This window comes from Manihot esculenta, chromosome 13 (assembly GCF_001659605.2).
Source record: "Manihot esculenta cultivar AM560-2 chromosome 13, M.esculenta_v8, whole genome shotgun sequence".
Lineage (NCBI taxonomy): Eukaryota > Viridiplantae > Streptophyta > Magnoliopsida > Malpighiales > Euphorbiaceae > Manihot > Manihot esculenta.
In genome coordinates this window covers 5,096,132-5,120,807 of record NC_035173.2, presented here as the reverse complement: position 1 = coordinate 5,120,807, position 24,676 = coordinate 5,096,132, and the positions used below count along the sequence as shown (strand labels likewise).

General features: G+C 32.9%; 3 protein-coding genes across 3 annotated transcripts; 2 read left to right on the top strand and 1 right to left on the bottom strand.

The window, feature by feature from the left end:
* The first annotated feature begins 3,948 nt into the window (after positions 1-3,948).
* On the top strand, positions 3,949-8,124 carry LOC110629735 (LRR receptor-like serine/threonine-protein kinase RGI2). Its single transcript, XM_021776829.2, has 2 exons — positions 3,949-7,396; positions 7,478-8,124. Exons 1-2 carry the CDS (start codon positions 4,468-4,470, stop codon positions 7,960-7,962), a joined length of 3,414 nt encoding a protein of 1,137 aa, XP_021632521.1. The 5' UTR covers positions 3,949-4,467; the 3' UTR covers positions 7,963-8,124.
* Positions 8,125-10,736: 2,612 nt separating this feature from the next.
* LOC110629754 (B3 domain-containing transcription factor ABI3) lies at positions 10,737-14,816 on the bottom strand. Its single transcript, XM_021776863.1, has 6 exons — positions 12,222-14,816; positions 11,970-12,062; positions 11,772-11,872; positions 11,578-11,630; positions 11,419-11,495; positions 10,737-11,333 (listed from the first exon to the last, which is right to left on the bottom strand). The coding sequence occupies exons 1-6, from the start codon at positions 13,935-13,937 to the stop codon at positions 11,175-11,177; spliced, it is 2,199 nt and encodes a 732-aa protein (XP_021632555.1). The 5' UTR covers positions 13,938-14,816; the 3' UTR covers positions 10,737-11,174.
* A 6,270-nt stretch (positions 14,817-21,086) lies between these two features.
* On the top strand, positions 21,087-21,724 carry LOC110629022. The gene is made up of 2 exons (XM_021775857.2): positions 21,087-21,372; positions 21,479-21,724. Exons 1-2 carry the CDS (start codon positions 21,154-21,156, stop codon positions 21,572-21,574), a joined length of 315 nt encoding a protein of 104 aa, XP_021631549.1. The 5' UTR covers positions 21,087-21,153; the 3' UTR covers positions 21,575-21,724.
* Positions 21,725-24,676: the final 2,952 nt, after the last annotated feature.

The following is a 24,676-nucleotide window of genomic DNA, read 5'->3' as shown; positions in this document are numbered from 1 at the left end:
TGTGGGTTGACAACTTTATAGATTAGGACAAGAAGTGTGCTGTTAAGCTTAGCCTCAATTCACCACCCACGAAAATCTCTTAGCCATCTCCCAAAGCTGGCTGATGGGCTCCGAAACTTGGTTTAACTAAAGTAATTTATTTTTAAGATGTTAAAACATAAAACTACCACTTGGTTTGGGAGAGATTTCGTGAAGTAATAGAGAGGTTTTCATAAAGTAATTGAGAGTTTTTCATGTTCTAGCAACATCGGCTCATTCTTGAGTCAGATCAAGGAGTTTGGATTGATATCCCTTCTCCTCATATTGTTTCTTTGTTCTCTTTAAATTAATGAAATTTTCTTATTATTTAAAAAAAAAAAAACCTTCGCTGTGTTTGAGAGATGGTGAAAGATTTTTAAAATAAAGTTTATGAAGATTTTAAACAATCTCATAAAATTTTTAATTTTAATCCACTAAATTAGTGAACTATAAAAATTTATTCTTAAAAACCTTCAAATATCTTCAGAAATTTTATTTTATTTTCAAACAATACAAAATTATTAAAATTTAGAAATCATGAAAAATATTACCTTATGAAATTACACTTTAAAAAATTTTACTTTACTTTCTACTGAACAGAATATAAAAGTGCATTTATTTTCATTTATAGTATTCTAACTTTAATTTTTTATTTAATAAATAAATAAATAATTTATTTATATGTTAGTATTTCATTTTCATTTTTATTACTTGTTAGAATGTATTTTTAAAATAAAAAATAAAAAATAAAAAACGCAAAACCATAAATATTAGTTTTATCAAACCATTACATTTTTTTTATAATTTTTTATTTTTATTATTATTAACAATTTCAAAATTTTATTTTTATCCATTAATTTATAAAATATATTTTTATTTTATTATTATAAAAATAATTAACTATTAAGTTTTTATACTATAAAAAAAATCATTAATTAGCTTTTAATTTTGAGAAATACAACTTAAAATTTTAACAAATCTATTAATTAATCTTTCTATTAGTTTTATCTTTTAAATGTTTTACAAGTTTTTCTTTTACTTTTACTTCTTAAATATTTTACTTTTTAAATATTTTACTATTCAATTCATATAGTAATTAGTTAGTTATCTAATTTTATAAAAATACTATTAATTATTTTTTTTATATTAAAAATATTTAATTTTTTATCAAAAAAAAATTTATTATTTAGTTCATATAATATAATTACTTAATTCAACATGATATGATAAAACCCATTGAATTTTTAATTTTTAAAAATATATTAAAATATCTTTAAAATATTAAAAAATATATTAATTAATATTTTTATTAGTTTAGCCATAATATGTTTTAACTTTATTATTTTGTTTCTATAATAAAAAAAATTTATTAATTAATTTTTAAATTTTATAAAAAATTTTACTAATTAATTCGTTTGTAATGAGGTATTTTAATTTTTTTTATATTTAATAAATAAAATTAATTAAAACATTGATTAATATATTTTTTAATTTTAAGAATATTTTAATATATTTTTTAAATTAAATAACTAAATGATTTTTTATATATTATATGGAATAAATAATATTTTTTGATATTTAATAGCTAAAATTAGTGGAGAGATTAATTAGTATATTTTTTTAAAAATTTTAAAAGTATTTTAATATATTTTTAAAAATAATAAAATAATTAATGAGTTTTTTTATATTATAAGAATCAAACAGTATTGTTTTAAACTATTGATAAAAATCTCATGCATCCAAATTACACTTCAATTGCCCTTCCACTGGCATAGGAGCATTCGATTCTGTTGAAGTAATAGTAGCAGAACCATCATCACTATTTCCCAATCAGCCAACATAGAGAGAGAACTAGAAACTATCAAAGAATTAATTGGCTCTTTTCCATATCAATTTTTTTTAAAATTCCTTACGAATAGAAGAATAAAATCTTCAAAATAATATTTCTTGTAAAAAACATCAAAAAGATACTCATTCTTTGTTAACAGTACAGTTAACAAAAACAAGCAAATTAATATTACCTCAAATTTTATTTTATTTTATTTTATTTTAAATAAAAATTTAAAATTCAAAAAATAAAATCTAAATTTTTCAAATTTACTCAAATACACTTATTATAAATTTGTGAGTGATTAGGCAAAATTTTTAACCCTTAAATACTTCTTGAAATTTATTTTTTTCATTAACTTATTCGTTTTAATTTTGAAAATATAAATTAAAAATTTTCATTTTATTAGTATTTGTTTTCACCATTTTATAACATACACATGTTTAATTTTACATTTTATTTTTAAACTTTATTTATGTATAGAAAGTGTGTTGGAAAGCATTGAGAACAAAACGTGTTTAGATTCCATGGTGGGGAATTCCCAAGGTCATGTCCTAGAGTTCCGAGCTCTTTCTACCTTTGTTTCATTTAATATATGTCATATTATTATTATTATTATTTAATTTAATTAAATTCTTTAACTATCTAAAAAATTCAAAATAATTAAAATAAAATCATATTTGAATTTAGTTTTTTTAATAAAAAATTTTGAATTAAAAAGAATGGAATTGTTTCATTTCAGATAAATAAATGATAAAAAATATTCATTTGAATTCGATTTTTATTAAATTTTTTATTCAAAACAATAGCAACTGAAACATAGTTTTGCTCAAACGTATTGAAGGTTACACTAAGTTGCTTTTTTGGGAAGAAAGCTAAATTGGGCTATTTTAGTTATCTATATAGTTTTTTTATATAATTAATTTAAAAAATTACTTTTTAAATCTAAATATAATATAATTAACAAATTTATCCTTTATTTTTAAAATTCAACATTTTTATTCTAATTTTTCATTCAATCAAAATTTAAGAGCTTTCTTTCCACTAAACTCATTAAAATTAATAATTTATATATAGTAAAAAATGCAATAATATTCTTTATCACTAAAATACTTTTTTTCTGACCTCTCAATCACTTCATCTTCATCTCCCAATTTTTTCATGTTTTTCCTAACTTTTATTTTAATTTTATTGAATTAAATCCCATACAAAATTAAAAATTAAAATTAAATCCACAATCAAGAGATTGAATATATTTCAAAGAAATAAAATCAAAATCTCAATTCAAATTCAACCAAATTGAGAAACTCATATACAATCCAAATAAATCAAATAATAAAACCAAAATCGATAAGCTATTTCGCAGAGATGGTGGCGTGACGAATTGTTGATGATCAGAAAGTTGAGGCGATGAGCTATTATGGCTGAGGTGGTGACGCGGCGACTGTTAATGGCTAAGGAAGTGACATGACGAGGTAATCGAAGAGTTGAGACGATAAGCTATTGTGACCGAGATGGTGATAGTTGATACGACTGACGACCGATTGTTGACGCGGATGAAGAGGATAAAGAGATAAGGGTGAGAAAAATGTACACCGTGGTAGAGAGAAAGGAGAAGGTGAATGGACGAGGGTGGATAAAATAAAAATATTTAATTTTAAAAATAAAGAAATAAATTCGTGAAGAGATTAAAAAATAATTTTTTAAATTTAAATTTAAATTATACTCCACATATTTTTGAAATTACTATAATAATACTGACTTAAAATTAAGTAATTATTGATTATTAGATTATTACTAATTACTATGATTCATAGATTAATATTATTAATTAATGTATATAAAATAATTTTGGTATTTTAACGTATAATTATTGAGAACTCTCACGTGTTAGTCTCCCAATATTTAATCCCGTAAAAAAAATTGTATAATTATTTAAAGCAATTAATTAAATTAATGAATATTACATATGATATGATGATTAAATGCAATGTGATAGGCAATAATACATGCATTTTTCCCTCGAGAACAAATGATGTTTGTCTTGTTTACCATGCTATTTGAATAGCTTTCTACCATATAATACCATTATGGCCATATCAACTTGTTTGGTACCACAGAAAATATCCAAGAAAATGACCCACAAAATTTCTTGAGCACTTACTCTATATAATAAAATATAGACGTGTTTCTGTGTGCCTATCGGACATTTACAATGATAACGGTCCTGACCTAGAAAAGAATTCATAAACAAAACGAGGGTTTCAATGCAATTGGAAGAAAGATTAGAGCTTTAGGCAAGAAAACTTTCACCAGCTTCTTGAGAAGAGTAATCAAAGGTGACCCAGTTTGAGGAAAACAATGCAAGAACACATGGTGCGTCTGCAACCCAGTACTCTACCAAGAATCTATTCAAATAAACAAAGACCAAAAAGATGAAGCAAGAACAGAACCCCGAGGTGAAGATGGTGGAGTGGTTGAAAATCTTTAATCTTTCTTGTTTTTGTTGGTTTCTCTCTTGTTTTTGCTTATTTGCAAAGGAAGCTGTGCTGGGTTGAGTTTTAAGATAAGAATCAGTTTAGAGAGAGAGAGAGAGGTTTGGGGATTTGAAGCCATTGCCAATGCCGATGTCGAGGCAACTCTTCAACATCTACGAGCTTCGTCCAATGCTGAGGTCCTTCGCTATTCACTACCACCATCTGTTCGTCGTTATTCTTGCATTAGCTTGTGCTGCTTCTGCAGCAAATAATGAAGTTGATACTCTTATTTCTTGGCTTCACAGCTCTCCTTCATCTTCACCTTCTTCAGTTTTCTCTAGCTGGAATCATTTGGATTCCAATCCTTGTAAGTGGTCTTACATCACTTGTTCATCTAATAATTTCGTTACTGAAATCAACATTCAGTTTGTTGATATAGCTCTTCCTTTCCCTTCAAATTTTTCCAACCTTATCTTCCTTGAAAAGCTTGTTCTTTCTGGCGTTAATCTCACTGGAACTATTGCACCTGATATTGGGGATTGCTCTCACTTGACATTGCTTGATGTTAGCTCTAATAGTCTGGTGGGGATTATTCCTTCAAGTGTTGGGAAGCTGAAGAATCTCCAAGACTTGATTTTGAACTCTAACCAGATTACAGGGATGATTCCAGTGGAGATTGGAAATTGCACCAATCTCAAGAATCTTGTCATATACGACAACAGCTTGAGTGGGAATCTTCCAGCAGAACTAGGTAGAATATCAAATTTGGAGGTCATACGAGCTGGAGGGAACAAGAACATTGAAGGAAAGATCCCAGATGAGCTTGGAGATTGCAAGAATTTGCAAGTGTTGGGTCTAGCTGATACTAAAATTTCTGGTCCCATTCCTGTTTCTCTAGGCAACCTAAGCAATCTGCAGACATTATCAGTGTACACTACAATGCTCTCTGGGGAGATTCCACCACATCTAGGCAATTGTTCAGAGCTGGTCAACTTATTTTTATATGAAAATGATCTCTCAGGTTCACTGCCACCACAGTTTGGCAAACTTCAGAAGCTGGAGAAGATGTTACTATGGCAGAACAATTTTCATGGAACTATTCCAGGAGAGATCGGCAACTGTAAAAGTTTGATAGTTATTGATTTGTCCTTAAATTTTTTCTCTGGAGCCATACCTCAGTCTTTTGGAAACCTTTCAAACCTCGAAGAGCTTATGCTTAGCAACAATAATATCTCTGGTTCGATTCCACCAGTTCTTTCAAATGCAACAAAACTATTACAGCTGCAGCTTGATACTAATGAGATATCAGGCACAATTCCAGCAGAGCTTGGTAAGTTGACACAGTTGACAGTCTTCTTTGCCTGGGAGAACAAACTTGAAGGAAGCATTCCTGCAGAGTTGGGTGGTTGCAGAAGCCTTGAAGCGTTAGATTTGTCACAAAATGCACTCACTGGTAGCTTGCCTCCAAGCCTGTTTCAGCTTCAGAACCTGACAAAGCTTCTCTTAATTGCTAACGACATTTCCGGTTCGATTCCTCCTGAGGTGGGAAACTGTGTCTCTCTTATTCGTCTTCGGCTTGTTAATAACAGAATCAGTGGAGAAATTCCAAAAGAAATCGGGCTCCTGAAAAACCTCAGTTTCCTCGACTTGTCTGAAAACCATATTGGTGGAACGCTGCCAGCAGAAATTGGCAATTGCAATGAGCTGCAGATGCTGAACTTAAGCAACAATACCCTTCGAGGCACTCTGCCTAGCTCTTTATCTTCTTTGACAAGGCTTGAGGTATTGGATCTTTCTGTAAATCAATTTGTGGGTGAAATTCCAAGTGGTTTTGGCAAACTTAGTTCACTCAACAGACTCATCCTCAGCAAGAACACTCTGTTTGGAGCAATCCCTTCCTCTCTTGGCCATTGTTTGAGCCTTCAACTTCTTGATCTTAGTAGCAATGCACTCTCTGGCATGATCCCAGTGGAACTTTTTGATATTGAAGGTCTTGATATCGCTTTGAATTTGAGTTGGAATGCACTCACTGGGACGATTCCACCCCAGATTTCTGCTCTGAACAAATTATCCATTCTTGATCTCTCACACAATGAACTGGAAGGAGATCTGATGGCACTTGCAGGACTCGAAAATCTTGTTTCTCTAAACATCTCTCACAATAATTTCACAGGCTATCTTCCCGACAACAAGCTTTTCCGACAGTTATCAGAAACAGAAATGGCAGGAAACCAGGGACTGTGTTCTAAGGGTCGAGACTCATGTTTCCTTAGAAAAGCCACATCGATGAGCATGTCAAATAACAGTAAATTGAAGAGATCACATAGACTTAAACTTGTCATTGCATTGCTTATCACCTTAACTATAGCAATGGCAATTTTTGGAGCAATTGCAGTTTTCAGAGCTCGGAAACTGATGAGAGATGATTGCGAATCCGAGATGGGAGGGGATTCATGGCCTTGGCACTTCACCCCATTTCAGAAGCTAAATTTTTCAGTAGAACAAGTTCTGAAATGCCTGGTGGAAGCCAATGTAATTGGGAAGGGATGTTCAGGAATAGTGTATCGTGCAGAACTAGAAAATGGAGAAGTCATTGCAGTTAAGAAGCTGTGGCCAACAACAATGGCTGCAGAGAAAGACTCTCAAAATGACAGGTTAGACATTAAGGGAGTTCGGGATTCCTTCTCCACTGAAGTAAAAACCCTAGGTTCTATCCGACACAAGAACATTGTCAGATTCTTGGGTTGCTGTTGGAATCGAAACACAAGATTGCTCATGTACAATTATATGCCAAATGGAAGCCTAGGCAGTCTCCTCCATGAAAGAAGTGGAGGTTGCTTGGAATGGGAAGTGAGGTACCGAATCATCCTGGAAGCAGCACAAGGTCTTGCTTATTTACACCATGACTGTGTTCCTCCAATTGTTCACAGGGACATAAAGGCCAACAATATTCTCATTGGCCTTGAATTTGAACCTTACATTGCTGATTTCGGGCTTGCCAAGCTCGTAGATGATTGCGATTTCGCTCGTTCTTCCAACACCGTTGCTGGATCCTATGGTTACATTGCTCCAGGTGAGTTCAAAACTCATACTAGCATTCTCCATTTGATCAAACATTGAAAATTCTTTTAATCATCATTGTAATGTCAAGCAGAGTATGGATACATGATGAAGATAACAGAGAAGAGCGATGTGTATAGCTATGGCGTGGTGGTGCTAGAAGTACTAACCGGGAAGCAACCGATTGATCCGACCATACCAGATGGACTTCACATAGTAGATTGGGTGAGGCAGAAGAGAGGGGGGATTGAAGTGTTAGATCCCAGCTTAAGAGCTCGGCCGGAGTCGGAGATTGAGGAGATGTTGCAGAGCTTAGGAGTAGCTTTGCTGTGTGTAAATCCTTGTCCTGATGATAGGCCTACAATGAAAGATGTATCAGCAATGCTCAAGGAAATAAGGCTGGAGAATAGAGAGGAGTGCTTGAAAATGGACATGCTTCTCAATGGATCTTCAGCAAATAATCAACAGGAAAATTGCAATACCAAGCAGCATTCATATCCTCAAAGCAACAATACAAGCTTTTCTGGATCTTCAATTTTACACTCTTCATCATCCATGGCGAAAACTACATTCAAATAATCTGTAAAAGATTTTATTTGTTCTTGTCCTTTGTTTTATGAAGTTTTATTTATTATCTAAGTGTAATTTCAGTTCTGTTTCAAACTTTCTTGTGAAAAGAGCAAAGAAGTAGGAGTATGGATATTGGTAGAATGATCAATTTTGCCCAATTTTTAGCATATATCTAAATAAATTAATCTTTTTTATCTTTAAATCTTTTGATTTAAGGGTAAATTATTTTTGGCCAACAACATAAATTACCATTTTCAATTTTCTTGTTTATAAAGATTAATTTCCAATGTTAATAAAATTTGAAAAATATTATTTATTAATAAAAAAATCCATCTTTATACCGTAAATTTTCATGTTATTTCTCAATAAATTATTAATTTTTCTCTTAAAAAATTTAAAAAGAATGAGTAGTTTTTTTTTTAAAGTAAGATTACCAGGAATAATGTATATTTTTATTTATAATACAATAAATAGTTTTTAATATTCTTATTCATAATATTTTACTAACCTTATTAATTCTTAATGTTCCTTCAGAAACTACGTTGAAAGTAAAAAGGCTGAAAAGTGACCTGAGCAAGATTTGGGCTGTGGTTTGTTTCTCGGAAATTTTTTTTTGCGTTTGGATTAACGGAAAATTTATTAATGGTTAGGATATTTAGAAAATTTAAAATTTAATTAGTGAAAGATATTTTTTTATTAAAAAACTAAATTATTTTAAGAAAAATAATTTGTAGAGCATTATTGTATGGAAAATGGACACTTTTATTTTTTTTACATGAAGGAAGTTGCTATTTCAATGTTTTCATATTTAGATTTTGTTTGTTTTACTAAAAATATACTTTTATTAAAAATAAATACGTTCAAATTTAATAAATTTTTTTAATAATAAAATATTTTTTCAATCTAAAATATAGAAAATATAGTATTCTAAATGATAATCTCAGATTCAGAAAATATGATTTTACAATGGTTGAGTAAGTTTGGTCTGATAGGAGGGGATTCCTCTCCTTTTATTGTTTTCCTTTACCTGCCAGTGACGTGTAATGGCTTAACTGTCATTGGGCGACCTGTCTCTGTCATTCAGATACGGACGTACGAAAATATCAGACATCTGCTCCATACGTAACGGCCATTTAATTTCCTTTGGCACGCAAGCGAACGGACCCACTAGGCGAATGGGTTTATTATCTCTTTCTCTCTTAACCGGGCTGGAAGGAGAGATTGAGATTGAGGCTTATGGGAGATCTGATCTTAGGGTCGAACGGACTGGAGCGACCCATTTAAAAGACTTAGAGGCCCTCAGATGGAGACTGTCATTATGAGTTCGGCCATATAACGAGATGGTAAAACCCGACGGTCATCGCTAAAAATACATACAATAATAAATAAATTTTAAGATGATAAAAGTGAAATTTATTATAAAACATTAATTTATTATTAAAAATAATATTTTATTAAGTCAGAATCTATTTAACTCTTAAAAAATATAAAATTTAACTATTAAATAAAAATATAAAAATTTAATTGAAATTATTGTCCGCCACTAATTTGCCACTAGTCAAGTAAGAGAAGTTTACCTACGTGGTAAAATTAACCCTCCTTTGATAAATTTTTTTTGAAAAATCATGTTAGACAAAATTTTATTTTAGTCTCCTATTCTGATAAAGTTCCCCACTTATATTATAATACTTCATTAAAAATTATATGATATCAAATTATTTTTTCTTAAATAAAAATTGAGAATCGAGAGAATAAAATCTAAAATCTATGAGATTTATTTAAATACACCCATCATCAGATTAAGCATGTGAGTGCAATGTCAAATTATTTTTAAAATTAATGAATTTAAATTTTTATATAAATATTAAATAGTAATATTTTCTTTTCCATTTTAAAATTTTTATCCATTTTAATTTTTTTTATATATATTAAGTAACAATAGTTATTTTAATTAAAAATAATTTTTTAATTATATTCATTTTTAATGTATTTTAAAAATTTAAAATTTTTTATTTTTAATACTTTAAAATTTAAGTAAAGTATTTTAATTTTAATTATGATTTATAAAAAATAATATACTATTATCACTAATTATTTTAATTTAATTTTTTTATTAAAATCGAACCGAATTAAAATAATTAAAACTTTTAAAAATAAAAATTAAACTAAAAAATAAAATATCACACTGAAGTTTTGAATTAATTCGTTGAACTAATATACTGTTAGCCTCTACTCAATGTTATAATTTTAAAAGAAATGGTAAAAAAGTTTCAATAATTTAAGAGAATAAAAATTAAAAAGAGTAAAAAGATAATGATAAATTTTCAATTGTAAGAAAATAAACTTTTTCTAATTATATACTCTCAAACTTTTATTTTTTTTAAACAATTACCCCATGTTATTAACCGCAGTAAATAACAATAGTTATGTAATTGATAACAGTAAGGTATAATTATTTTTAACGGTATAGTTTTGTGATGCGATTGTTAAAAAAAAAGTTATAAAAATAATTAAGTTTAGATTTCAAATAAAATATAATAGAAAGATTTCAATGTAATTCCAATTTCTAAGTAAAATTCAAATCAAAATGAAGACTGTAAGCCTTAATCAGATTTATCTAACAATCTCATTTTAAAAATCTTACTTTTTTTTTTTTTTTTTATATGGAAAACGTTTCAATTTGTAGGCCTTAATAAAGGATTGTCGTCATTACAACGAATATTATTAGTGATGTATTGTTTTCGTACGTTTTGGTTTCTTTTCCACTCTTGGCCATTTATGTCTGTAACCGCACATCGCATACCAACATTTTTATTAACATCATCATGTGCATACGAGGAAGCATGGATTGTCCACAACCTTATTACTTACAATTAACAACGATATATAATTGCACAACATTGTATACTATGATCAGATAGGATTAGCCAAAACCCTAATTAACTGCAAATTAAACCCTCAATGGTCTCGGCAGCTGTGATCTGTCGTTTTTACTTTTCAACGGGAAACCAGTACCGTTCGGTGATTGGATGCAGAGAATCTAAGGCTTCCATACCCAACAAGTTCCCATGAAACTGTTCATCGTCCACTTGTCCATCCATTTTCATGCATGAAGGAGAGAGACTGTGAGGGCTTAGCGGCGGCAAGAGACAAGAGTGAAGAATTGACTGCTGGGTTTAGTACTTTGGTTTCCCAACAGCTGCATTCTTCTTGCACAGCATTTACTTTACTGTTTGAGCTAGATTCATGGGTGTGGATGATGATGCATTAACAGCAGCAACAGCGGAAGCAGAACTTGCATGAAGATTTCTCTGGGATTTTCCTGATTTCTTGTTCTCTGATTTTGACCCTGGTTGCCTTACCTTCACTCCTCGGATCAACTGTAAAAAACAAAATCTTACTATTATTAATTATTTTGTTGGTAAAACAAAAATCTTAATGTTATTAGCTAGGAGCTTTGCTTACATATTTGCCACACTTGACATCTGAGTAGATGACTATGAAATCTCCTTCTTGAAGGCCATTTGTCCTCACAAAATCTCCTGAATCAAGAAGATAAACGCACATGAGAATGGAATCTTATTGTGCTCGAGTTCATAAGAAAATCGAAAAGCAAACACCCACCTGTGTTTTCGAGGAGATACATCCTGCTTTTGTTGTTAGGCCAGAATCTGCAACTCCAAAAGAAGAAAAATACGTGCCAAAAAACGCAGAGATTAGCTTGCAAGAATTAATCTGGGGATTCAGACAGAAAATGAGATGAAGAAAAAAAGCATCTATCTTTCAAAAAAAGCATCTATCTTTCAAATCTAGAATACCTGTAGCGCATGTTCCAAATACGAGAAGTCCCAATATCTTCCATGGCAATAGAAATGCCGTCTCTTGCCTCCAGCTCCGGAAGATGGATTTCTGCTTCTTTCTATGTATAGAAAAAATAAATAAATAAATTTAAAGTAATTACTAATACCCAGATTAGAAAATCACTAAAAAACAGAGATTATAAAGAATTAGAGTACCTTTGGTAACACAATCCTCCCTAGATTACCCACATCGCTCTGCTTCAACACTTTCTGCAGAAGAAACCTCAGGTTCTTCTCAGGTTTCCAACCCTGGATAAATAGGAAACACGTGCATACACTTAAGACATGTATTATGATCAAAACAACAAATCCATCTGCAAATTTCATATGTTAATCATAAATCCATAATTGCATATCTCAAAAAGAAAAAATCCCAAACAAGAAGATCACCAGATAGAAATAACCCACCTGTCGCCTATCTGATGCAACCTGCCTCTGATGATGACTCTGATGACTTTGCATGGCTGGCCGATCTGAAGTATGCACCGGTTGTACATCCATAGACATAACTGGTGTAGTCGAAACCGCACCAGAAGCAGGCCAATAAACCCAGTTACCAGGATTAGGTTGAGTTGTTGGGGCAACATTATCATTTCCAAGCCTTGCATGGTGGTCAGAACTCTGATTTTGGTGGTGCTGATTTGCTTGAACGTTCTGCTGATTATGATTCCTATGATGTGAAAGAAACCTCCTTTGTCTCGCCATTCTCTTCTTCCTTGCCTCTTTGGTCGCCGAGGAACCCAACCTCATCAGCCTATCCCCAGGTTGCGCCGGGAGATATTGGTATGGGTATTGATTTCCATATCCGCTATGAACAGGAGGGTGGCCCTGAACAGGCTGGAGATTGTTGTCTGCAAATGAAGTGTAAGGCGAAGCCAAAACGAAATGTGATGCAGACCACGATTGGGGGGAGTCAAGCATGTGATAATCCGATGGTGGTATTGGTGGGTAAGAGTGGCCAGCCATGCTTGAAGCTCCACTGGCCCCGAACGGGTCGCCCATATACCCAACCATTGGATGATAACCCGGAATAACAGTTCCGGTTTCAGAAACATAAGGCGGCGGTGCAACCCAAGGTGACTGGGTGAAACAGGGGGTTTGATCTGGTGGGATAGAGTTACAATTCAGATTAGGGTTTGAACTAGCACTAGGGTTAGGGTTTTGCAGAGATTCTTGACCTTGGTAGGAAATATTATTAGGAGATGATTCTTTCATGCGCCTTTTTTGAAGATGATTCGTTTGAACCCATTCAAGAATAAGTTTCAACAATTGCTTCATAGCTTCTTTGCCACCACCTAAACGCTTAGCAGCACACTCAATGGTAGCTTTTTTGATTTTAACTTTCCTCAAATCCTCTGCAGAGACAGTCTCCTTGTTGGTTTTAAGCCACTCTAAGAATACCATGGCTAGATCTTCTGAGGCGTTGCCTTGCTGTTGGGTCTCATCAATTTTGGTTTCCATTATCAACTCTTCATTTCCCTGTTGCGGCTTCTGTTCTGGCTGCGTGTTCTGCTCTTGCTGAAACTCGTCTAAGAAACGTTCATCGGGTTGAAATATAGAAGAAGGGTCGAATAAATCATTGTTCTCGAACAGATCCATGTATCCAAAAGTTTCCATCTCGTCCATGCAACCAACATCTTCTATAGCTTGATTAGATGGCTGAGGGATCTCCATGGATGCAGTTGAAGACAAGGCTGTTGTGGGTGCTTCTACTGGATCATATTGACCATGATGATGATTATGCTGATATCGTTGATGGTCATAATTCTTTTTATCAACAACTTCTGCGTCTGACTTCAAAACGGCCCACGAAGCCGCAGAAGATGACGATGAAACCGAAGAAGACGACGATGAAGAAGCCATGGCCTTAACTGGAGCCTGAGTGGAAGAAGATGAAGAAGAAGACGACATGCAAGGGAAATCTGGAAGAAGGGGGAAGTCACCATAGAAGATAGAAGAATCATTCACACCTAACAGATCGTCTTGTTCTCTTTCTAGCCAGATCTCTCTTTCTTCACCGGCAACCACCTGTTCTTCCTCCATAGCATCCATAGTATCAAAACCACTTGTAGGGTTTCTTACATTTTCAAGATCTTCAACATGCAGATGCAAATTATTCTTCATTAATTTTCTTTTCTTCCCCAAAACTATATATATGTATATAATATTTTTTAAAAAAGTATTGCAAGTTGAAGCTTTTGAGATCTCTGTTGGTAGCAGATAGATAATAAAAAAGAAGAAAAAAAGAGAAATGGATAAAGATGGTGAAAAAAAGGATAGGGTTTTGTGTACGGATAAGTGCAAAGAGAAAGATTGTGTCTGATTAAGGAAGCAGAAGATAGCAAAGGGCCCGCTGCTTTAGCATATCAATTACTCAACAAATAAGCAACATAAACCATCTGAGTTTATCAATATCACTATCAAAGATAACATAAATTAACTCTTCCCAGAACAGCGACTTCTCTCCATTAACTTCAATTATAATCACACCCACAAATTAAGACAAGTTAAAATGATCAAGCAGCAGCAGCAGAATACAGCAGGACAATCTAGCAACCTAGGAGAAGACAACCAGAAGATGAGAGCTGACCATCAAGACTTGAAGAACACGACATGCTGAAATAAGAGTTTTTGAGAAAACTAGCGAAATCCCGTCTGTGTTCTTGCTTATTCCAGAGCATTCAACGCCAAAATTTTCTTTTGTTTTCTTTTTTTTCTCACAACCTTTTCTTGAAGGTAAGTTCAAATCAGTATTTTGGGAGTGTGTGTAGTGTTCAATCAACCGGAGAGAGAGAGAGAGAGGTGGTGGTGATGGTGGGCAGTTTTAGAGATAGAAAGAGAGAAGAGAGAAAAAAACAAGAAAAGGAACAAGAAACCTCTTGTGCCGCTAGTTTCTAAGGATCATCCCGGATTTTGTGCCATTAGCCATACGTTCCCTCCTTAATGGCGAAACCAAGCGGTGGCCTCAGCCTTTTGATTATGGGAAAAACTTGCTTAGAATCCGCCCTAAACTCCATTTATACAAACAAATGAATTTCTTATGAAAAAAAATTCCACCTTTACATGTTTTGGGTTAATAATGGATCGGTGCCATTTAAAAATTTATCTTTAATTATAACTTTTTAAATTACCGAGGAAAATTTATTTAAATCCAGTGTATATAAATTCAATATATATAAAAATTTGTAAAATTTATATTCACATATTTTTATCTTAATAATAAAATAAAAAAATCGAAGTTGTAAGTAATGTTTAATATAAAATTATTAAATAATTTAATTTAATTAGTTAAACAAAATGAATTTAGATCAAATTTATTTCTGTATAAAAAAATTATATAAAATTAGTGAATTTACAATAAAAAAATTATTCTACAGATAAAATATAACTATCTAAATTATTAATAAATTATAATATTAAAATATTTAGTTTTGATTTAATAATTATATTTTATTTAATATATAAAATTGAAATATAGACATTATAAAATTATTGTTACAAATATTTAAATATTTAATTTAATTATTTTAAATTAAATAAATAATAAATTTAAAAGTTATTTGAGATCATTTAAATTGAAGTGTTACAAATTAAATTTTTTTAAAATTTTTTTATAATTAATATAAGATTTTATATATATAAATTTATGCAAAAATTTTGCTTAGATATTAGAGAGCACCGTCTCTATGTGTGTTTTGTGGACTTAAAATACATAATCCATTTGAACACTTACTTCCAATTTCAATTTTTGTATATTTTGCGTAATTATAAGATGAAGTTCAAGAACAAATACGTGTATGAGATTTTGAAATTTCTTACTTGATTAACTCAATTTAACAAGATTGAAAAAGCAGCTAAAGAGACAAAAGAGGAGGGCCCACATGAGGTACGAAATCTCTATTGCTTTCGCAGAAAAGCGTTTGTCCGGATTCGCTAGGTTAAGCGGCGGGGAGCAACGTTTTAGGCGCAACGTGTCCGTCCAAATCTGACGTAATTCTTTACCCTTATTCTCTCCTTAATCTACCAATAACGGCGCTCTTCCGTTTCAAACTTCCGTCTTCATCTGCTGCTTGCTTCTAGCTGGCTAAGCTTCACACTCCTATTCAAGTTTCGATGACAGACTCTTTGTTTTCTGCCACCTGTTCTCTGCGTCATCATGTCCTCATTCTAGTGGTTGTTATGTTTTCTGCTTTCCGTACATTTAAGCGGGGCTTTGATGGGATTTTCTCAGATGCGGCGTCGGTCACATGGCTCTGGACTTCCAGTTGCTTCTTGTGGAATTGTTTTTTTTTCAAAAATCTTTAGATGCTTTCAGATATTTATCCCATCAATTTAGAAGTTATTAATATATTTTTATAAATGATATTTGTTATAATATTAGTTTATTTTTAATAATTTTAAATTAAACAGATATATGAGCATATAAAGATGCCTCCACATGAAACGACAATTTACGTGTACGCCATTCGTATTAAAATTCACCCTATTTATTATATCATTATGCAAACTGAAATACTAATTTAATTTAAATATATATATGTATATATTGAATTAATAAAAAATCATTATATTAACGTATTTTTTTAACACAATTACATTAAAAATTCAATGGGTAACATACAAGTCCAACGTGATGTAAAGAAACATTCTATAGACATTAGGCCACCAATTCCAAAACTAAGAACCTATAGCAGCCCAAACGGCAGGACAAAAAACTGGAAATCGCGGATGGACTTCTACCAGTTCTGCTATGGCCGAGACTAAAGAGAAAGACAATAGCAACATACCAGCAACCATATCCATCATCACTCTCCAAAAATCATATACAAACCACTAGACCTCGTAAAAATAATCAGACAACTATAAGTTTATAGACCCGACTGCAACATCCACAAACTTATATGCAACCTCCAATCAATTAAGACTTCAAAAACTTACCGTCGATGATCACTATAAAGAGTAACTGGCCCATGCTTTTTTAATCTATTATACTAATGAAGCCACCATGTAGAGCCAAACTAAGTTTTGGCATCAGATTCATCGACTATCAGCGCATCTAGCACAAATCGGCCCTAGCTAGACCAAACCCCAGCAGCACAGCGCTCATCCTGCAGAGACGTATATCCGAAAGATGACCTCACCATACAGAGCATTGGACTCACATCTACTTACAACCCAAAACTATACACCACTAGATGAAGAAGATGAGCTGAGATCGAAGCCTCTTCTTCCCCGACCATAAAAATCTGATAATAAAAATGCTACCACCTTTTTAGCCGCTTTGACTGACTCGTTCTCTCACTAATTTCATAACTTCTCTCAATCCCTTAATCCAGCCATCTTCATTTTTCATAAGTCATTATATTTACACGAGAAAAATTTATTTAATTATTAGTTTTTTTATTATTTAAAAATATAATGAATATATAGTTATTATCTTTTTAGATTAGATCATTATCTTTTCAAATCGTTAGCTATTTAATCTCTTTCATTAATTATAATGATTAAATAGTTATTATTTTAAAATTATAAATATTAAATAATTATATTTTAAAATTATAAGTATTAAATAGTTGTGCTTTTTGAAATTATAGATGTTAATTAGAAATAAGATCATTTCAATTTTGATGCAGCGCTTGACAGACACAGCATTTTGTTTGTTTGAGGAATTGCTTGGATTCCTGGTCTTTTCCAGAAACTTTTGTCCTTAATCGATTGTGTTCTGTTGTGTTCTTAGTTTTGTTTTGTTTTATTTTCTCTGTCACATCCTGCGGCATCTTTGATGCCTCTTCTGCTGCCTCTCTCTTTTCTGACTCGCCTACATGTCCTGTCACATAATTATTAGTAATTACTCCCATTAATCACTCTATTAATCTGTAATCATCGTATTAATTACTCCTTCAGCAGCAGAAGCAGCCTTGTTTTTCACATCTTGCGCTGATTCTTAAGCCGTTTCAAATGAGTTTGATGCATGGTTACGTGAACGTGCCTGCTATATATATATTATATAAACAAAATTAGAATAATAATAATTAAAGTTGCTCACTTTGCCTGAAATGCCTCCATGCTGCATGGACAAAAACCCTGGAGCTCCATGGGCTCTCTGTAAGTAATGCACAAATTCTGCAGCAATTGGGAAGGGCAATGGTGGAAGCTAAGGCTAGGCTTGCCATTCTCACTTATGCATATATTGTAATGTGTATTCTCAAAAGGTGTTAGGAAATATGCATATATGGCTTCTAGTTAATTTGTGGATTAATTATGGTACCCATAATTCTATATCCATGTCCATTAATTATCTATGTAACAAGAAAAACAAGAGAGAAGCAGGCAAATAGAAATGCAACGTTGATTCTCTTTAGGTGCTGTGAGAGCTCCCCTCTCTCAACAATAAGCAAAATTGCACATATGAGTTCTCTATGGGAGTGCAAGGTCACTTAGGTTTTATTTGGTTCGAAAATACCTACTTTTTGAAAAAAATATTTTCCTAAAAGTAGATTTTTAAAAAATTTACTTAATGGAAAGTATAATACAAAATATATATAATATATAAATCAACTTCTTAGTTATTAAGAGTATTTATAATTTATAAAACATAATAATATACATAATATAATTTCAGGTGTGGAACATATTAAAGGATAAATTGGCAAATTTAGAACTTTAATAAGTGCAAACTTATTAAATTAAGTTTCTCTAGTGTTGATCTCTTTACTCTTGCCACTGGTCGGCCTCTCTTGTTCATTCTCTCCACAAGGCAATAGGTCTCTCTTCCCATAGTAGGGGAGAGTTGTATTTCATTTTTGTTGTTTATTTCTTTTTCTTTTATTTTGTTGCAACCTCTGCTTATTAGAGAGGGACTTTTTTCTGGGTTGCATGCTGATAACATAATAATGAGGGACGTCTCAAGATCGTAACATGTATACATGAAAGAGGATGGGTCCGTACCAGTCTATCAGGTTCGACCATCTTGCAAGAGGATCACCCGTCATACCGACTTCTTACATTTTTTACTTCACTCGTGCACGAAGCACGCAGGCCGACATCATTAAAGCATGAGTCATCATTGTGTATGCAGGTAGAATTGACAAACAAAATACGAGTGATAGACAGGATATAGCAAAAACGGCTCAACATTTATTAGTTGACTACCCACTATAAATGAACCGCCTAATATTTCTACCACAACACTCCACCGTTATATTCGATAGGACGATCCGTCAGAATACATCAAAATGATTAGGATATTAATAACCCTGAACTTATTACACATAGATGAATCTTTTGAAGGTAGTAAAGCTCAAATCCTAGAAGCTATGAAATCTCGAAGAAAAAAAGAATTCTTAACTTTCTTAAACAGGGACGAGCCCATGTTGGGGTAAAGGGGTCATGGCCCCCTTGAAATTTTAAAATTTTTTTAGAGATATTAGTGTAATTTCATACTAATACCCCAAAAACCTAAATTTTTCTCTCTTTTATTCTTTTTTCTCACTTCCACGGCAGCTCCAACCTTCCATTTTTTTTCATCTTTCAATATCTATCCAACAAATTTCATTTTAATTCATAAATTTTATTTCTTCAAATCCACTATCCATCTTCCTCCCTTTTTCAAATGAGTTATTTTCTCATTTTCTCATTTTATTTTTTTATATTATTCTTTGTTGTTAAGAATTAATTTATATTTTTTATTTATTTCATTATATTATTAATTTATTGTTATTTATTTCAATTAATTATTAATATTATTGTTATGGATAGTAGTTTAGTCTACTTAAAATTAAAAAAATTGTGTAAATTTTAAATATTAATTTTATGGATAATAATTATTAATACTATTATTATTAATACTTTGCAAAGAAGGGATCAAGATATTGTAAATGCTATGCAGCTAGTCAAAGTTTCCAAATGTCGTTTGATGAGCTAGTCAAAGTTTTCAAATGTCGTTTGATGATGGTTGGAAATCTTTACTACCTGAAGTAGTGCAATTTTGTGGTAAATATGATATAGTTATGTTAAAGATGAATGATTTGTACACAATAAGAAGGAGATCAAGAAGAAGATCAAGAAGAAGAACTGAAAAGATGACAAATCTTCATTTTTATCGTGTTGAACTATTCTACCCTGTGATTGATATGTAGCTTCAAGAACTTAATAATTGTTTTGATGAAGTGAATACTAATTTGCTTTTATGTATGGCATGTCTTGATCTTAAAGACTCATTCTCTGCATTTGATGTGAGCGAATTGATTGAATTTGCAAAATTTTATCCATGAGAATTTTCTCAAGTTGCTCTACTTGAACTTGAATCTCAACTTGAGAACTTTGTCTTTGATATGCGTATGGACAAGAAGTTTTCTGATGTGAAATGAATTGGAGCTCTTACTGAAAATATGATAGTTACAAGAAAACATATTGTATTTCTTTTAGTGTATACGTTGGTTAAAGTGTTATTGCTCTTACTAGTTGCTACAACTACAGTTTGAAAGGGCATTTTCTGCAATGCACATCATCAAAAATCGATTTCGCAATAAAATGGGAGATGATTTATTAAATGATTGTTTGGTAACTTATATCGAAAGAGATGTATTTGTAAATGTTGATAATGAAGATATTATGAATAGATTTCAAGCAATAAAAAGTAGACGAATAACTTTTTATAATGTATTTTTTTGAATGTATATTATTTTTTAATTATTTATTTAATTTGGACCCCGATCAAAATTTTCGAATCTGTCACTGCCCGTAAACCCAGAAAAATCAGTCTGATCTCCTATTCACTCTTAACCATCCGGTCAGATCCATTAACTTTTTCGTGAATCAAAATCTCACCTACGTGTCATCATCTCCTTGACTCACCATATCTCAGACCTATCATATGCCATTTTTTTGGATGGTTTTGTGTTTTCTATTGGGGGTAGTTATTTGGTTTTCACTAGTTATGGTGGAAGCTCAATCGAGAGGTTCTATAAATTTCGCCCTTCAATCTGCTTGCCCTTCTAGAGATTCAAGATGAATCGTGCTTTCCTTGGTCTAGATCTTACTCAAGCTTGGTAGCCTCTCCTTAAGTATGGTTCTGTCTGTTGAAGCACAAAATACAGATAAGTCATAGTTTGTTATTTTGTTGTATTTTGATATACATGTAGTATTTTGTATCTATAAATCTTATCATTTGTAACCACTCTCTGCTGTATAAATATAGCAATAAATACTCAATACAAACATCAATTGTTCAACAGTTCATTAATATTGTGTGAGTTATTTTATGGTATCAGAGCTAGAAAACTCTTGAGTTTTCCACTACAGATCTAGTTTTCTTCCTCTACGAATCCATTCTGTTTTAATGGCTTCTGCTTCGAACACAACCGGTGTTATTCATTCTTCTGGAAAGATGCTAGTCTCTCTTAATGCTGCATCACAGTTTCCATTGAAGCTTACGAGAGAAAATTATCCTGCTTGGCGCGCTCAGATCGTGCCGGTGTTGCGTGGGCATAATCTAATGGGTTATGTTGATGGAAGCTTTCCCTGTCCGTCTCAAGGTGTTCAAAAGGAAGGGAAAGAGGTACCTAATTCTGATCATGAGTTTTGGGTCTGCTAAGATCAGTTGATACTGGCAGCGATTATTGCTTCCACTAGTTTCTCTTTTATGCATGTAGTCTCTTCTGCAGAGACTTCAGCGGAGGCATGGAATAAAATCAAATCATCGTGAGCTAATAGGAATGCCACGAGAATACTGTCGCTTCGTGAGAAGCTTGCTAATATGAAACGTGAGAATCGATCTGTATCTGACTATTTACAGACGGTTAAGGCAATTTCAGAAGATTTGGCTATTTCTGGGAGTCCGATTTCTGAGATTGATCTTGTTATTCATGTGTTGAATGGTGTGGGGTCTGATTTCAGGGATATTGCTGCAGTAATTTCGTTTGAAGCACTTCAGGAAAAGCTTCTGTCTCATGAGTTATATTTGAAACGGATTAATTCTATTGATGATACTGCACCAGTTGTTGCTCATAATGTGCGAAAGAATTCTAATAATTGGCAGAATTTTTCTAATAATCGCGGTGGTAGGCAGGAGTACTCATCCGCTCAAAATAGTTCTCGGTAGTATTCTGAACAAACAACAAATAAAAGAGGTTCTGGTGGTTCCTCGATTTTATGTCAAATATGTGAACTTCCTGGCCATGGTGCGAAGCGATGTTTTCGTGCTAAAGAGTTTTTCAAAGACAATTTTCCTCAGGCGCGTGCTAATTAAGTCACTGCTGTTGAACCACAGAATTGGATATTAGATACAGGAGCTTCTCACCATGTCACTCATGATTTGCAGAACTTGTCCTTACATGCTCCTTATGAGGGTCTTGATGAGCTTCATCTCACTGACGGTACAGGTTTACGTATAACACATGTTGGTTCTAAATTCATTTCTTTTCCTTCAAAAACTTGTTCTTTGGATAATGTCTTGTGTGTTCCTCGTGCTACTGAGAATTTTATCTCTGTTTCTGCATTTTGTCTTGCCAATAATGTCTCGATTGAATTTTTTTTTATTGTTTTCTTGTTAAGGATTTGGTCACGGGGGAGATACTCACAAAGGGCAGAATTAAAGACTCTCTTTATCGTCTTTCTACAGTTCCAAAAGCTCGGTCTCCGTTTGCTGCATATTTCTATGTTCATGGTTCTTCCTATGTCTGGCATCAACGCCTCGGTCATCCTGCCACTAGAGTCCATCGTTATGTTGTGTCCAAATTTAATTTACCTGAGTCATCTTCTGGTTTTGATTGTGATTCGTGTCTTTGTCATAAGAGTCATCGACTCGTTTTTGGAGTTTCATCTCTTACTAGTTCTCGTCCTTTAGAATTGGTGTATTCTGATTTATGGGGGCCAGCTTCAGTTCCATCTATTGATGGTTTTAAATATTATATTATTTTTGTTGATCATTTTACCAAATACATTTGGTTTTACCCTTTGAAACTTAAGTTTGATGTTGCCGTTATTTTTCCTGTGTTTAAGAAATTAGTTGAGAATATGTTTGATACTCAGATTGTTAGTATTTATACAGATGGGGGAGGGGAATATGTTGCCTTAAGGAAAATTTTTCAAGATTCTGGAATTACTCATCTACAAACACCTCCTCACACTCCACAGCACAATGGTGCTGCTGAACGACAGCATAGGCATTTAGTGGAAACTGGACTCACTTTGTTACACTCTGCTTCTTTACCTCATCAATTTTGGAGTTATGCTTTTCAAACATCCGCCTTTCTTATTAATAGGTTACCAACACCTGTGCTTCAAATGCAATCACCTTTTCTTAAATTGTTTAATAAAGATCCTAATTATAATCGAGTTAAGATATTTGGTTGCTTGTGCTATCCCTTTCTTCGGCCGTATACCAATGGGAAATTTGAGGTCAAATCGAAACCATGTTTATTTTTGGGGTATTCCTTAAATCAGAGTGCTTATATTTGTTATGAGATAAAAAGTCAAAGGGTTTATGTCTCTCGTCACGTTGTCTTTGTGGAGACTAGCTTTCCAGGAATAAACTTTAAATCAGAGAATCTGAGTTTTAGTGGTTGGTATAATATTCCTCAACCAAATTTGGAGTTGTCCACAGACCATGCAACGTTGCCATTTTATGCAAAGGGATCTGATTTTATTTCTTTTAATTCTAGGGATTTATCCAATTTATCTCCCTCTGGTTCTCTCGAGTCTTCACGATTGTCAGATTCATCACCTGGTTCGACAACTCCATCTTCTTCGTCTTCTTTGTCTTCTTCGAGTTGTCCCTAAGAGTCGGTCTCTCCTGTATCGCCTATGTTGGCTGGGTCTTCTCCATTATTGTCGTCCTCTAGTTTGATCCCTTCTCAGTCTTCTTCTTAGCAATCTGGTCATTCGACTGTCAATTCTTCTGCGTCATCAGCTGAAATTGAACCACCTCAACCTACTCGTACTCATACCATGGTTACCCGGTCTCAAAACATCTTTTAACCAAAGATTCTTCACTCTGTTTCCAAACATCCATTACCACCCACTATAGAACCAACATGTGTGTCCCAAGCTCTTAAAATCAAAGAATGGAGAGAGGCTATGTCCTCTGAGTTTAATGCGTTGCTGTTTAATAGGACTTGGGAGCTTGTTCCTCCTTCTGATGCTACTAATTTGATTGGTTGTAAGTGGATTTTCAGGGTCAAAAGGAATGCAGATGGGACTATAGCCAAATATAAAGCACGGTTGGTTGCCAAGGGTTACAATCAACGGCCTGGAGTTGATTTTGGAGAGACGTTTAGTCCGGTTTTGAAGCCTGCTACTATTGGTTTGGTTTTGGCACTAGCGGTTTCAAATCGCTGGAGAATTTATCAGCTAGATGTAAACAATGCTTTTTTGCATGGGCCTTTGCAAGAACATGTTTATATGCTCCAACCTCCTGGTTTTGTTGATTCTGAACAACCAACATATGTTTGTAAGCTGGTTAAAGCACTATATGGGCTACGTCAGGCACCCAGAGCCTGGTATCAGGCGTTGACAACATGTGCTCTTGAATTTGGTTTTAAACAGTCAAGGAGTGGTCACTCTCTGTTTATTTTTCGCAAAGATGATGTTGTGTGCTATTTTCTTGTTTATGTGGATGATTTATTGCTTACTGGCAGTAGTTCAGATTTTATTCAGCGGTTTATTGCAGAGCTAGCAGCCCGATTTTCATTGAAAGAACCACAACAGTTAAGTTTGTTCTTGGGCATTGATGTTCATCATTTTAGTGACGGTTTATTCTTATCTCAGCACCATTATGTTCGGAAAATTTTGGAACAATCTGGGATGGATGGTGCAAAACTAGTTTCCACACCTTTTGCTACTACCATAGTGTTGTCTAAAAA